At 49.8% G+C, this 12,092-nt stretch overlaps 1 protein-coding gene across 1 annotated transcript; it reads right to left on the bottom strand.

Annotated features, from left to right (window-relative positions):
• Positions 1–2,943: 2,943 nt before the first annotated feature.
• On the bottom strand, positions 2,944–11,810 carry PANK2 (pantothenate kinase 2). The gene is made up of 8 exons (XM_010017785.1): positions 11,764–11,810; positions 9,764–9,798; positions 8,442–8,794; positions 6,972–7,225; positions 5,844–6,020; positions 5,427–5,550; positions 4,374–4,499; positions 2,944–3,031 (listed from the first exon to the last, which is right to left on the bottom strand). The coding sequence occupies exons 1-8, from the start codon at positions 11,808–11,810 to the stop codon at positions 2,981–2,983; spliced, it is 1,167 nt and encodes a 388-aa protein (XP_010016087.1). The 3' UTR covers positions 2,944–2,980.
• Between the last annotated feature and the right edge of the window lie 282 nt (positions 11,811–12,092).

Here is a 12,092-nt window from a genome sequence, read left to right as displayed (position 1 = left end):
TCCAGGCACCCTGATCCCGGGATTTGGAGCCACCTCGGCGCTCTCTGCCCCTCCAAAAGGGCTTATCCAGGGTGGTGTCACCCATGGGAAATGCCATCATCCCCTCCTCGGCGCAATGGGCTACCTCACCCTCCGATGGGCACCATCCTGGTGTGAACTATGGAACAATGGGAAGGGCGGCAAATCCCATCCTTGGGATTCATCCATCCCCGGGGGGGGGGTGTCTGGGTGAGGGACACGGGAGTACGGGGTGGTTTCCTTGCCAAAACACCCCAAATCCAACCCAGTTTGGGGGTGGCAACCACCTCATGGGGTGTATTTGGGCGCTGTAGCTCCTTCCTCCCTGCCTACAGCTCTTAGTGTTTTCTCAGAGGGGGGGTGTCAGTATTCCCAGGCCGGGAATAAATCCCCTGGGATTGCCCCAGCCTGTTTATGGAGCGTTGGAGCCTCATAGACGTGTTTGTACACTACGGATTCTGCAGCAGAATATTTCTGTCTCTTTTTGTTGGTGGGGTTGTTTTTGTAAGCTCTATTTTTGTATATTTAAGGCTATTTTAAACTCCAACTGAGGCAACTTTTGCTAATCCCACTCTTGGTAAGGGAAAAGAAAGAGGAAAGAAGGGGAAAGGAACCCCAGGAAAAGCCTAATGGTTTGCATGGGAGTTGACTTGGAATGTAAATAAAAAGCAGGTTTTGGAAGTGGGGGGTGTGTTTGCAAGGGAGCTGCCCATGGGATACCCATGGGATAAAGGGAGATCCCTCCATGCTCAGCCCCGTGATGGATATTCCTGCTCACTTGGGCCTTTCTGCAGGGAAAGGGCCCCAAACTGGGCTGGTCTGGGGAGGGGGGTTCCTGTTTTCCGTGTTTCCCGGCTGGATGAGGGAATTCCCAATGGAGCAGGTTGGCAGCACCAAATGCCCTGGAAATCCCTGGTCCAGGGGGATTTTGGAGGTTGTCCCACTGAGGAAGAGGTTTCTCCTCTGACCAACCTGCCACAATCTGGCTGTGGGCAGTGAGAGCTGACCAGGCTAATGCCAACCCTACCGACACCCATTGGACTGGAGATCAGCTCCCAGCCTCCATCCTATGGGAATTACCTGGGGTTCCAGCTCCAAACCCCATCTCAACTCACCCTGCTCTTCGTCAGGTAGGAAATGGGGGGAAAACCCCCTTCTCCTCCTCTTCAGACCCCATTTGGGTGCTCAGCTGTGGCCACCTGCAGAAGGCTGCAGTGGAGACAGAGGAGCTCCCCCTGTCCCCTCACCTTGCCCAGCACAGGGGGCTGCTGCCCTCTAGTGCTGCCTGGGGCTGGGGCAGCTCCACCTGGAAACGTTCTGTGTCACCTTCTCCATAAGGAAGCACAAGGAGACACCAACCTCCTGCACTGAGGCTGCTCCTGGAAACTCCGGACATAAGGAGCTCACTGGAGGAAGCTTCTGGCTGGGGGGATGAAGCAGCAGAGGGTCTGACCCAACCACAGTTGGATCTAGCACCAAGATCATGGAATCAGACTGAATTGGGTTGGGAGGGACCTTAACGAACCTCCAGCTCCAACCCCCTGCCACGGGCAGGGACACCTTCCACTAGAGCAGGTTGCTCCAAGCCCCTGTGTCCAACGTGGCTTAGAGCAGCAGAGTAGAGCAGCTCCAGTGCCTAAAGGGGCTGCAGGAAACCTGGAGAGGGGCTTTGGACAAGGGATGGAGGGACAGGACAAGGGGAATGGCTTGAACCTGCCAGAGGGGAGATTGAGATGAGCTCTTGGGCAGAAGCTCTTCCCTGTGAGGGTGCTGAGGCGCTGGCACAGGGTGCCCAGAGAAGCTGTGGCTGCCCCATCCCTGGCAGTGTTCAAGGCCAGGTTGGACACGGGCTTGGAGCAACCTGCTCTAGTGGATGATTTTAAGGTCCCTTCCAAACCATTCCATGATTCTGTGATGCAGAATCTGGGAAGAATTCCTGGAAGGAAGGCTGGATTACAGACCGTGCACACACTGCTTTGCTAACTTAAGCTGCCCTCCAGTGGGAGCATCACGGTTGTTCCAAGAGCCTTTATTCAGCAAAATCCACATCCCGAGGTGTCAGATCCTCAGGGATCCTGCACTCAGCTGCACAGTTGCAGGCTGTGTGCACAGAGAGCAGAGCAGTGCAGCATGGGTACGGGAAGCAGAGAGGATTCCCCCCCGCAGCTCCAACACTTCAGCACTCCATACACGTAAAAGAAAGATTCCAGAGCAGATCCCAAGTGTCCAAGTGAAAATCAGGAGCTCTTTGGTATACTTCTATGCAGCAGAGTTTTACAACAGAGCAAGAATAGAAAACAAGCAAACAAACAATATCAAAACCCACTATTTCATCCTCACATTTGCTTCCAGCAATGTCCACGTCAGAGGTTGAGACCTCCTAACACCATGCTGACATTCCAGCACATCCCAAAGGGCGCTGTGCTCTGTATGGAAGTGTTAGAGGGTGAAACAGGAATCCAGCTGTGACACAGGATTTGTGCCTCACCTTTGGTCTCCAGTTTCCAGGTAAGAAAGGGTGGTAACAGGGCTGAAACCCTGTGGAGAGCACAGCAGTTCACTGGACACAGATTCCAGCTGTATGGATTTGGGATGCTGGGGTCTGTCCCCTGGACATACAACATACCAAGGACATGCCACCTTTCTCTGGGGGACACAGGACGCTGCAGGTTGAGCTCTGGAGCATGAACCAGGCACATGCAGCACTCAGATCCTGATGGATGCCTGCTGTTCCATCCCCGTTAATAACACAGGCTACATGGGAAGGGTGATGTGATGTGACTAAAGCACCACGTTGGGCAGTGCAGCTGCACATTCTCCTCCTGAACCAACCTGATTGTCCCTGAGGGTGGCTTTCACACAGACACGACCACAAGAGTCCTTCCCTTTGCTTCCAAGTGAAACGTGGTGACCCGGGAAGTGCCCCGACTTCACAGATCCGATGTAAGGAATCTGCACGGAGTCAAGGGGAATCCAGGAGTTCCAGCAGAGCCCCGACTGCGCCGAAATAACCCTGAGGAGCAGATAGGAATATCCAGTAAAGACTCAAACATGGTTTGATGCAAGAACAAGGACACGTAGGGTGTAATTACAACAACTTCTAGAGGAAGGTGGAAACAAAGAACTTGGTTTGGGTTTGGGTGGAAGGGTTTGGAACTAGAGGGATACAGGGGTGGCTTCTGTGAGAAGCTGCCAGAAGCTTCCCTCGTGTCTGATGGAGCCAATGCAGCCAGATCCAAGACGGAGCCACTGCTGGCCAAGGCTGAGCCCATCAATGATGGTGGCAGCACCTCTGGGATAAGGGATTTGAGTAGGAAAAATACCCTGTGTAGCTGTAGCTGAAGAGAGGAGTGAGAACATGTGAGAGGAAGAGCCCTGCAGAGCCCAAGGTGAGTGCAGGAGGAGGCAGGAGGTGCTCCAGGCACTGGAGCAGAGGTTCCCCTGCAGCCTGTGGTGCAGCCCATGGTGAGGCATCAACCTGGGTCCCCCCCTGCAGCCCCATGCCAGAGCTGCAGCCCATGGGAAGGACTCCATTGGGGAAGTCCCTGGAGGACTGTCTCCTGTGGGAGGGCCCCCATGCTGGAGCAGGGAAGGAGCGTGGGGAGTCATCCCCTGAGGAGGAAGGAGCAGCAGAGACAACATGGGATGAACCAAGCACAACCCCCATTCCCTGCACTGCTGGGAGGGAAGAACTGGGAATGAAGTTGAGCCCGGGAAGGGTGGGGGAAGTGTTAAGATTTGGGGTTATTTCTCATTTTCCTGCTCTGATTTGATGGGGAATAAATTAAACCCATTTCCCAGGGGGGAGTCTGTTTGCCCATGATGGTGACTGAGCTTTCCCTGCCCTTATCTCAGCCCAGGAGCCTTTAGTTCTATGTTCTCTCTCCCCTCCTCATCCAGCCGATGAGAGCAGTGACAGAGTGATTTTGGGGGGCTCCTGGTGTCCAGCCAGGGTCAATTCACCACATAACTACAGGTGGGTGCATTAGAAAACAGGCTGTAACTATCACTGCTGTAGTGGAAAGCAGAGCTGTACACTCCTGCTGTCACAGAGAATCACAGACTGGTTTGGGTTGGAAGGGACCTTAAGATTATCCAGTTCCAACCCCCTGCCATGGGCAGGGATGCCTCATGGTCCTAGAAGAAAGTTCACAAGTGAGATGCAATCAGTAGTAAACAACTACTGGAGTAACACACATGATTCTTCTGACCCTACACTGGCACTGCAGTAACTCAGCACTGGGAACCTGCTGCACGATGTGTACCAACAACAGCTAGAGACTCCACGTGGCTCTTCCCAGAGCATGTAAAGGATTTGCATTTTCCCACAAGAGAAGTGTAAAGGATGATTTCACCTCATGCTCCAAGAAAAGTGCTTTCAATTGTCCCTTCGACCAGTAATCCAAAGCATAGGCCAGAAGCCTCATGGAGATGGTGTTGATCCGAAGGAAGTTGCCAACAAACACCACTCGATTGATGTTCTGCAAGTAGGAAGGAAGCAAAAGGAACATTAAGAGTAAATTCCACTTTCTGCTTGTAACCCCACCTTAGAGTAAGAATAAAGTTACACTTATAGTGCCTTTTAAACACCATATGCAGAGTTAGAGGGGGAGAATCCCCGCCCCGAGCTGTTGCTCATGCTTTGGGGGTGCAGCCTCCTATGGATGTTCCTTCCATGCCACATTTATTAAGACCTCCCCCTAACTACTCAGCATCCTCTCTGCACTCAGCTGCCTCCTCGAGAGTGAGGACTCAGCAGATGTATTGTGAGCAAGACTGTAATGTCTCTCCTGGTTCCTGCAGTAAAGGAAGGTAACAGCAACAGGAGTCAGGAGGATGCCTCCCCCCGTTAGCTCTTCCCATAGGAACAGGCTCCAAATGGAGTGGAGAGCATGTCTCTGTTCTTTCATAGCCCTGTACAATGCTGCTTGACATGAATGCAACAAGGCAGCACTGTAAAGAAGCTGAAAGCACAAAGATACAGGAACAGCTGTGGAAGTGGTGGGGCCTGACCAGGAAGTCAAGAGGAACTGGTGGGAACAACACAGGAAAGATAATCCAGCCTCTCCATCCCTCCATCCCACCTCTCCTTCCCTCAGCAGTCCCAAGAGCTGTGATTCATCACACACCTACTGTTCCTCAAACCACCACAGAGAAGCTGGTTAACTCCTGAGCAAGCAGAGAACCTCAGGAGACCCCCAGATTCATTCATAGCACAAAGATCTGCCTCAAAGCACACAAAGGAAGGACAAAATTCACTGGAGAATCCAAAGTGAGTGGATTACAACTTCCTAAACATCCAAAAAGAGGAGTATGAACACACCATCTTTTTTTAAGAGATTCCAGGTGACAGGAACACACCAGTGATGCCTTAGATGGGAAGCAATTACACAGATTCCCCCCAGTACCTCATTGAGTGCACACATCCGTGCTATGGAGCCGATGTTGTTCGTGATGGTTATTAGAGTCGCCTTGGCCAGGTCCTCTTTGCTGACAGAGTCCCGCTTCTCCTTGCTCATCATGTTTCCAAAGCTGGAAAGACAGGTTTGGGGTTAAAGGTCCATTTGTATCAGAATTGCAGGAGAAAATGGGAACTCCTCATTAAACCAAAGTGATTCATCTTCAAGTATTTATATGTGTCCCCTAAGAAAAAGCATATATATGCCTCATTGCTGGCAGTGTTCAAGGCCAGGTTGGACACAGGGGCTTGGAGCAACCTGCTCTAATGGAAGGTGTCCCTGCCTGTGGCAGGGGTTGGAACTGGAGGAGCTTTAAGGTCCCTTCCTTGCAGAATCTCCAGTGCAAGTGACACTGTCAGTCCTTACCTGGATGCTACAGCCCAGCCTGGCAGCCCGAACCGCTCATAGTCTCCTCCGTAGATGTCCCGCACCAGCTTGTCCACTTTGGTGCTGTCCCCACGGGATGCCATCTCAAGGGCCTCTTCAAAGGTGGAACAACCAGTAAGAAGGCAGCAGAGACCAAAAAAGGTTCCTCCTCCAAGGCTGCAAGGTAAAGGAAAATGAATGTCACCCACTTTGCTTCTAAAGAGACAAAGGAAATGGCTCATTCCACTAAAGACTGAGATGAACTCTTGGCAGAAGCTCTTCCCTGTGAGGGTGCTGAGGCGCTGGCACAGGGTGCCCAGAGAAGCTGTGGCTGCCCCATCCCTGGCAGTGTCCAAGGCCAGGTTGGACACAGGGGCTTGGAGCAACCTGCTCTAGTGGAAGGTGTCCCTGCCCGTGCCAGGGGTTGGGACTGGATGAGCTTTAAGCTCCCTTCCATCCCAAACCACTCTGGGATTCCATTAGTCCTGAGAAAACTGGAGTCTCAGGGCACAGCTATTCAAAACTCAGGGGAAAGACTATGTTCTATTCTCTTTACTGTGCACATGTGCCCATAATCATGTACAATAAGAGTAAAATCTGTGCTGTGGGTTGAATTATTACTGCTACCATTCAGGAAATTCAGGAAAGCTGAAAGCCACTGAGCTCTTTGGTTTTGCCTTTGTCTTCAAGAAGGGCAACTGCAGCAGCTCAGTGAGTGCCTGGAGAATTATTGCTGTGCCAGTGTCCCTGCCACCAAAACAAGGTAACTTCGAGAAGTCAGGATGCAAATCTCTACTGCCAGGATCGAATCTAACAGTAGTCAACAGGATTATTGTGAGTATATTTGGGATAACCCCAAACTATGATGGCAAATAAACTACTTGAATTCCTGCAGCAGGGCAAAACCAGCTTCTGAAGAGACTGGCTGCAGTCATGAGGCCAAACCACGGAATCCAGACTCTCTGATCCAGGAGGGATCTTTGCTGGCAGAGAGAAGGGACTGCAGTAAAAGCAGGAGCTTGGTCATTCAACTCACCACCATTATTGTTCCTAAAAATGCCATTTACAGTGCAGAAACATATCCCAAACTCTAAACTCAAAGTCAATTTACCCCCCTCCAGCACTCACCTGGTGCCAGTCACCCGCTTATAGTTCTCTTTTGAGTACACAGCCAAAATGCTGACCCCTGAGCCAATGTTCACCAGGAGGAGAGGATATGGGTTCTCCAAGTTGAATGGGAGCTTCTGACATCTCTCAGCATCCGTTGGGTTTTCAAAATAGTAACACTCTGAATGTCCATTGAAGCCAACGGAATCGATGTACAGAACTCCTTTAATAAGGCAATCGAGTTCATCCAGTTTGCAAAGCTGAAGGTCACCCATCTGGCAGGGAGAAAGAAAGGAGAATGCTGAGGAAATTTAGCCAGGAATCTCAAGTGTTTATGCTCAGGGCTAGAAAAGTGCCTTCACTGCCAGCTAAATCCAACCATCTCCATGTGGGGGCTGGGAAGAAGTGTGGATCATGGCAAGGCTCAGTCTTTCTCCATGCACATGGGCTGAAGTGGGGGATACAAACAGCTGGATCCACGGATGGACACTGAGAGAATCTCAGCAACTTCCATGGGCCTGATTTAGGCTGAGGCAGTAGGGTGAAAAGCAAGGAAAAATGAGAAGGGACTGAAGTGTTTGACCAAAAGAATCCCCCAAACCCATCCCTAAAAACACTAACAGAAAAGGAGGGAGCTATGAATCATTTGCCCCCCATGTCACTGCCTCCACTGCACAAAAAGCCTCTTTATTTGGTGCATTTTGTCAAGCCCTGGTTAAAGAAAGCTTTATCACCAGTTTTTCACCTATGAACAAGGATCAAACTTACTATGAAGCCACATGATGATGTCAAACCCCAACTGTTAACCTCCTTGCAGTCCATTTACCACCACATTGGACTGAACCCCTATCAGCTCACTCACATGGGTGACAGAGATAAACCACTCGAGCAAAGGAACAATAAATCTAATATCAAGCACGTGAAAGAGCAATGAGGAAAAAACACCCTAAGACTGAGATCAGCATAATCAGTGAGTAATAATTCAGGTCAGATCTGAGGCAGAAGCTCTTCCTTGTGAGGGTGCTGAGGCGCTGGCACAGGGTGCCCAGAGAAGCTGTGGCTGCCCCATCCCTGGCAGTGTTCAAGGCCAGGTTGGACACAGGGGCTTGGAGCAACCTGCTCTAGTGGAAGGTGTCCCTGCCCGGGGCAGGGGTTGGAGCTGGAGGAGCTTTAAGGTCCCTTCCAACACAAACCATGCTGTGATTTTATGAATAAGAGAGGGAATGGTTTCTAAGAGCAAATGCCATGGGAGCCAGTGAGCAATTTTAGAGTTAGAGGAATGTTACATGCACTTGCAGGGAAGAAATGATCCCCATTTGGAGATGCAAACTCATCTCCACATGCTGTTTCCTGCCCCAAGTTTCATTTGGATTAGGCACACATTCCCAAAGCTACAATTTAGAGCATCTGCAGAGAAAGCTTTCTAGTTTTAAGCTTTAAACCAGCCTTCACTACCAGATCCTTAACCAGATAGAAGCCAAAAATGCCTACTGTGAGAAAGTCCTGCTCAAATTTGTACGCTCCACCTCCCGTGGCACATAAGGTAGTATGGAGGCTTGAGAAGTGCTTTTCGCTTCCCATTTGGATAAAAGCAGGCATGTCATGAGTAGGAAAGCGTATAAAGTGCAGATTGCCTTTACGTCCACACAGGGTAAGGTCCTTTAGTTCCAGGTGCACATCCCGGATGCCTGTGGATCCATAAGCTACATTTGATGTCAGGTATTTACGGATGCTTTTGAGGTTTTCCACTTCTTCTTCTTCTTCTTCAGCTGTGATGTCCTTTGGTTCAAAATAAACGAGTTTGACCAAGGTGCCTCCAATATCCAAACCAAACCATGGGAACACTAAAGAGAGGAGACAAAAAAGAAACAAGTTATAAAGGGAATAATCAGCAAGAGAGTTCTAAACTGAATGACTCCATTCAGCTCTCTAGGACTGCAATATCCTGTTTGATCTGTTCATTTTCAAGTGGAAAATGAAGGAAGAATCATTACCAGCCTGGTCTGGCGTTGACAAGTGTGGCTGAGACTCCTCTGTCCATAGGAACAACTCCTGTTCTGAGATACCTCATGTTCTGGAGCTCCAACTGCTATGCCATGCTCAAAGTACACCCGACACTGAAGATACAGCCAGCACAGATACACCCAACTAGATACTGCTCTAGATTTAATCCCCAGCTATTCCTTTTATAAAGTCCTGATCCCGAGGCAGAGCCAAGGATAATACCAGAGCTTTTACATCAAAGGGATGTTACACACGTTAACTAATTACAGCCCATAACTGAGGTATGTGGTACCTCATATTACAACACATAAGTGAGGCAGACAAGTCATCTAAGATGCCCCAGGGAGACAAAAGCAAATGTCTAATTGGATTATTTGATTAGGCAAATTCCCCCCACCCCAGTACAAAGTATGCATCAGGGTTAGGCCCTGATGCACCATTTACAGCTGTGGTATATAAAGAGCTACTTGGAAAAGATCAAGAGAAAGCCCTGATCAGATGATATCTGTGATTAGAGATGAAAAGTCAAACAGATTAATATTAGTATTAATGAGCTAAGGATAGACCAGAGCTAACGAGAGACATGGAGCAAAGAGAAAATGCAGCCACATGTTATGGCTTCTGGCAGCAGGATGAAACCCCTGAGGGGTTTTCCAAAAGGAAAAAGGCATGTTTAGAACATAAACCTGTTACTAATGCTCCTCTGGGAAGAAGTAGCTCAGGTTTGAGTATAATTCTTACATGACTATATTTAGTATAATTCTTACAGACCAGGTTGAACGGGCCTTGGAGCAACTCCCTGCCCATGCCAGGGGCTTGCAACTCGATGAGCTTAAGGTCCTTTCTAACCCAAACCATTCTGATTCTATGATTCTGTGACAGACAGGGGCATGGTAACATGCTGCTGTTAGTTCTGCATTATATATGTGTGCTTATCTGCAGACAGAAGTGTGCCGCACAAAGAAGTCCTCATCCCTTCCACATTTCAAAGCAGGAATCCCTCTGGTTAAGCTCAGGGAAGCAGCAGCCACCCCCAAAATGCAAGAGCGTGTTCTTTGTCCCCCCATCCCAGCAGTAAGACAGCAATACCCAAATACCCAGAGGCAGCACTTAAGAAAGCTGAAGAGCAAAGAAAACAGCTCAGGGGCAGGAGGGGAGCTCACTTCCAAAGCAAATGACCTTTGAAAAGGCATAAACCCAGCAGATAAAGACATGTCTGAAGTGAATGCAGCCTCTCCTCAGAGGGTTAACTCAGTTGCTGGGCAGAGCAGAGGTGGAACAGGACTCTTCAGAGCATCACAGCTACCCAGAGCTGCTGGAACCATCCAGCACTTACCCAGAGTATTTTTAAACCCCTGAGTTATTGTTATATGTATTTACATGGGGGCCACCCCCAGCCATCACCAAAAGAAATGGTGAAAGAAGATGCAAACTATTTTAGGAGGCACATCCAAATCCCCATCACTCTCTAATGCATTTACTTCAAACAAGAACAGGCATAAAAATAACTTGTAATGAATGAGACAGAGAAATCTGAATCATGTGCCAATGGAGAAGGAAAGCAGGAGCAATTCAAGGACGTTTTCATGGCAGTTTCTCATTCTGCGACTCCTGAAATGAATTCCAGAATTGCAAACAGCATCCAGCTCTGGGGCAACAGCACAAGAGGGACGTGGAGCTGCTGGAGCGAGGCCAGAGGAGGCCCCAGAGCTGCTGCGAGGGCTGGAGCAGCTCTGCTCTGGAGCCAGGCTGAGAGAGCTGGGCTGGGGCAGCTGGAGAAGAGAAGGCTCCTCAAGGGGACACCTTAGAGCAGCTCCAGTGCCTAAAGGGGCTCCAGGAGACCTGGAGAGGGGCTTTGGACAAGGGATGGAGGGACAGGTCAAGGGGAATGGCTTGAACCTGCCAGAGGGGAGATTGAGATGAGCTCTTGGGCAGAAGCTCTTCCCTGGGAGGGTGCTGAGGTGCTGGCACAGGGTGCCCAGAGAAGCTGTGGCTGCCCCATCCCTGGCAGTGTTCAAGGCCAGGTTGGACACAGGGGCTTGGAGCAACCTGCTCTAGTGGAAGGTGTCCCTGCCCGTGGCAGGAGGTTGGAGCTGGATGAGCTTTAAGGTCCCTTCCAACACAAACCAGGCTGGGATTCTATGGCTCTCAGTGCTCTCAAGATCTTCAAATGTTTATATATAAAAATTTACTTCTTATTGAGGTTTTGTTACAGCTCCCATTGGACCTGCAGAACATCAAGTGTGGGGTTAAATCTCACCAGTTACCCACTGCTGGGTACACTACAAGACATGGCCAGCAGGGAACCAGGAATGGTAGCAGCAGAGCTGGGTGGGAACTGCAAACAGGATGGGCTCAGGACTTGCTGGTCTTCACTCAGCACCAGAGTGCTGAGCCCCCAAAAGAGCATCCAACCTCTGTGCCAGGATATAACCTCAGACTGGAGCTGGCTTCACACATCCAGGTGCTGAGAGCCTCTGGCATTCTGCATCTGGGAACAGCTTGGCTGTACCTTCAGCAAGTCACCAGGGATGAATCTGAGAAGAGCCCATTAATGTAACTAACTTAAACTAAATGGTTTTTAATTATGGAGTTGTCATTATATACATCCCAGCCACAGTTAAGGAATCCAAGGAAGCAATGTGCCTGATCAAAATAAGAAAGGATTTTTCTATGCAGAGCACTCAAATCCTCTGGGGCAGGGACAGAACTTACTCTATAAAGCCATTCCTGCAGGACAGGGCTGCAGCACGCAAACAGGAGGAGGAAATTCTCTCAGCAACATGGAGAACTGCTGGATTTTACTTACAGGAAGTCAGCCAACATGAACATGGAGGGCAGTGACAGCTCCTCCATGTCTGAGAACTAGAAAAATCCTCCTCCTTCAAAGGGAGGAAGGAGGAAGCTCTCCTGGATGAAGGCCAACACCATCTGCTACCGAGGTATCTCTTCAAACACTGATTTTCCCCAGCATCTACAGTGCAGCCACAAGCACCCAAAGAGCTCTGTCCCTTTTAAATCTGAAGCATCTTTTCCAAAAGAGATGCTGCAGAAGATCGCAGAATCATAGAATCACATGCTTTGGGTTGAAGGGAGCTTAAAGCTCCTCCAGCTCCAACCCCTGGCACGGGCAGGGAC

This window comes from Nestor notabilis, unplaced genomic scaffold (genome assembly GCF_000696875.1).
Source record: "Nestor notabilis isolate BGI_N333 unplaced genomic scaffold, ASM69687v1 scaffold14467, whole genome shotgun sequence".
In the NCBI taxonomy this organism is placed as follows: Eukaryota; Metazoa; Chordata; class Aves; order Psittaciformes; family Psittacidae; genus Nestor; species Nestor notabilis.
This window is presented reverse-complemented; position numbering and strand designations above follow the sequence as displayed.

Coding starts and splice junctions, on each gene's coding strand:
- PANK2 (XM_010017785.1), bottom strand. CDS start 11,810: ATGGAGGAGCTGTCACTGCCCTCCATGTTCATGTTGGCTGACTTCCT. Junction 6,021..6,971: donor AAGCGGGTGACTGGCACCAG/GTGAGTGCTGGA, acceptor TTTACCTTGCAG/CCTTGGAGGAGGAACCTTTT. Junction 4,500..5,426: donor GGATGTGTGCACTCAATGAG/GTACTGGGGGGA, acceptor TCCTACTTGCAG/AACATCAATCGAGTGGTGTT.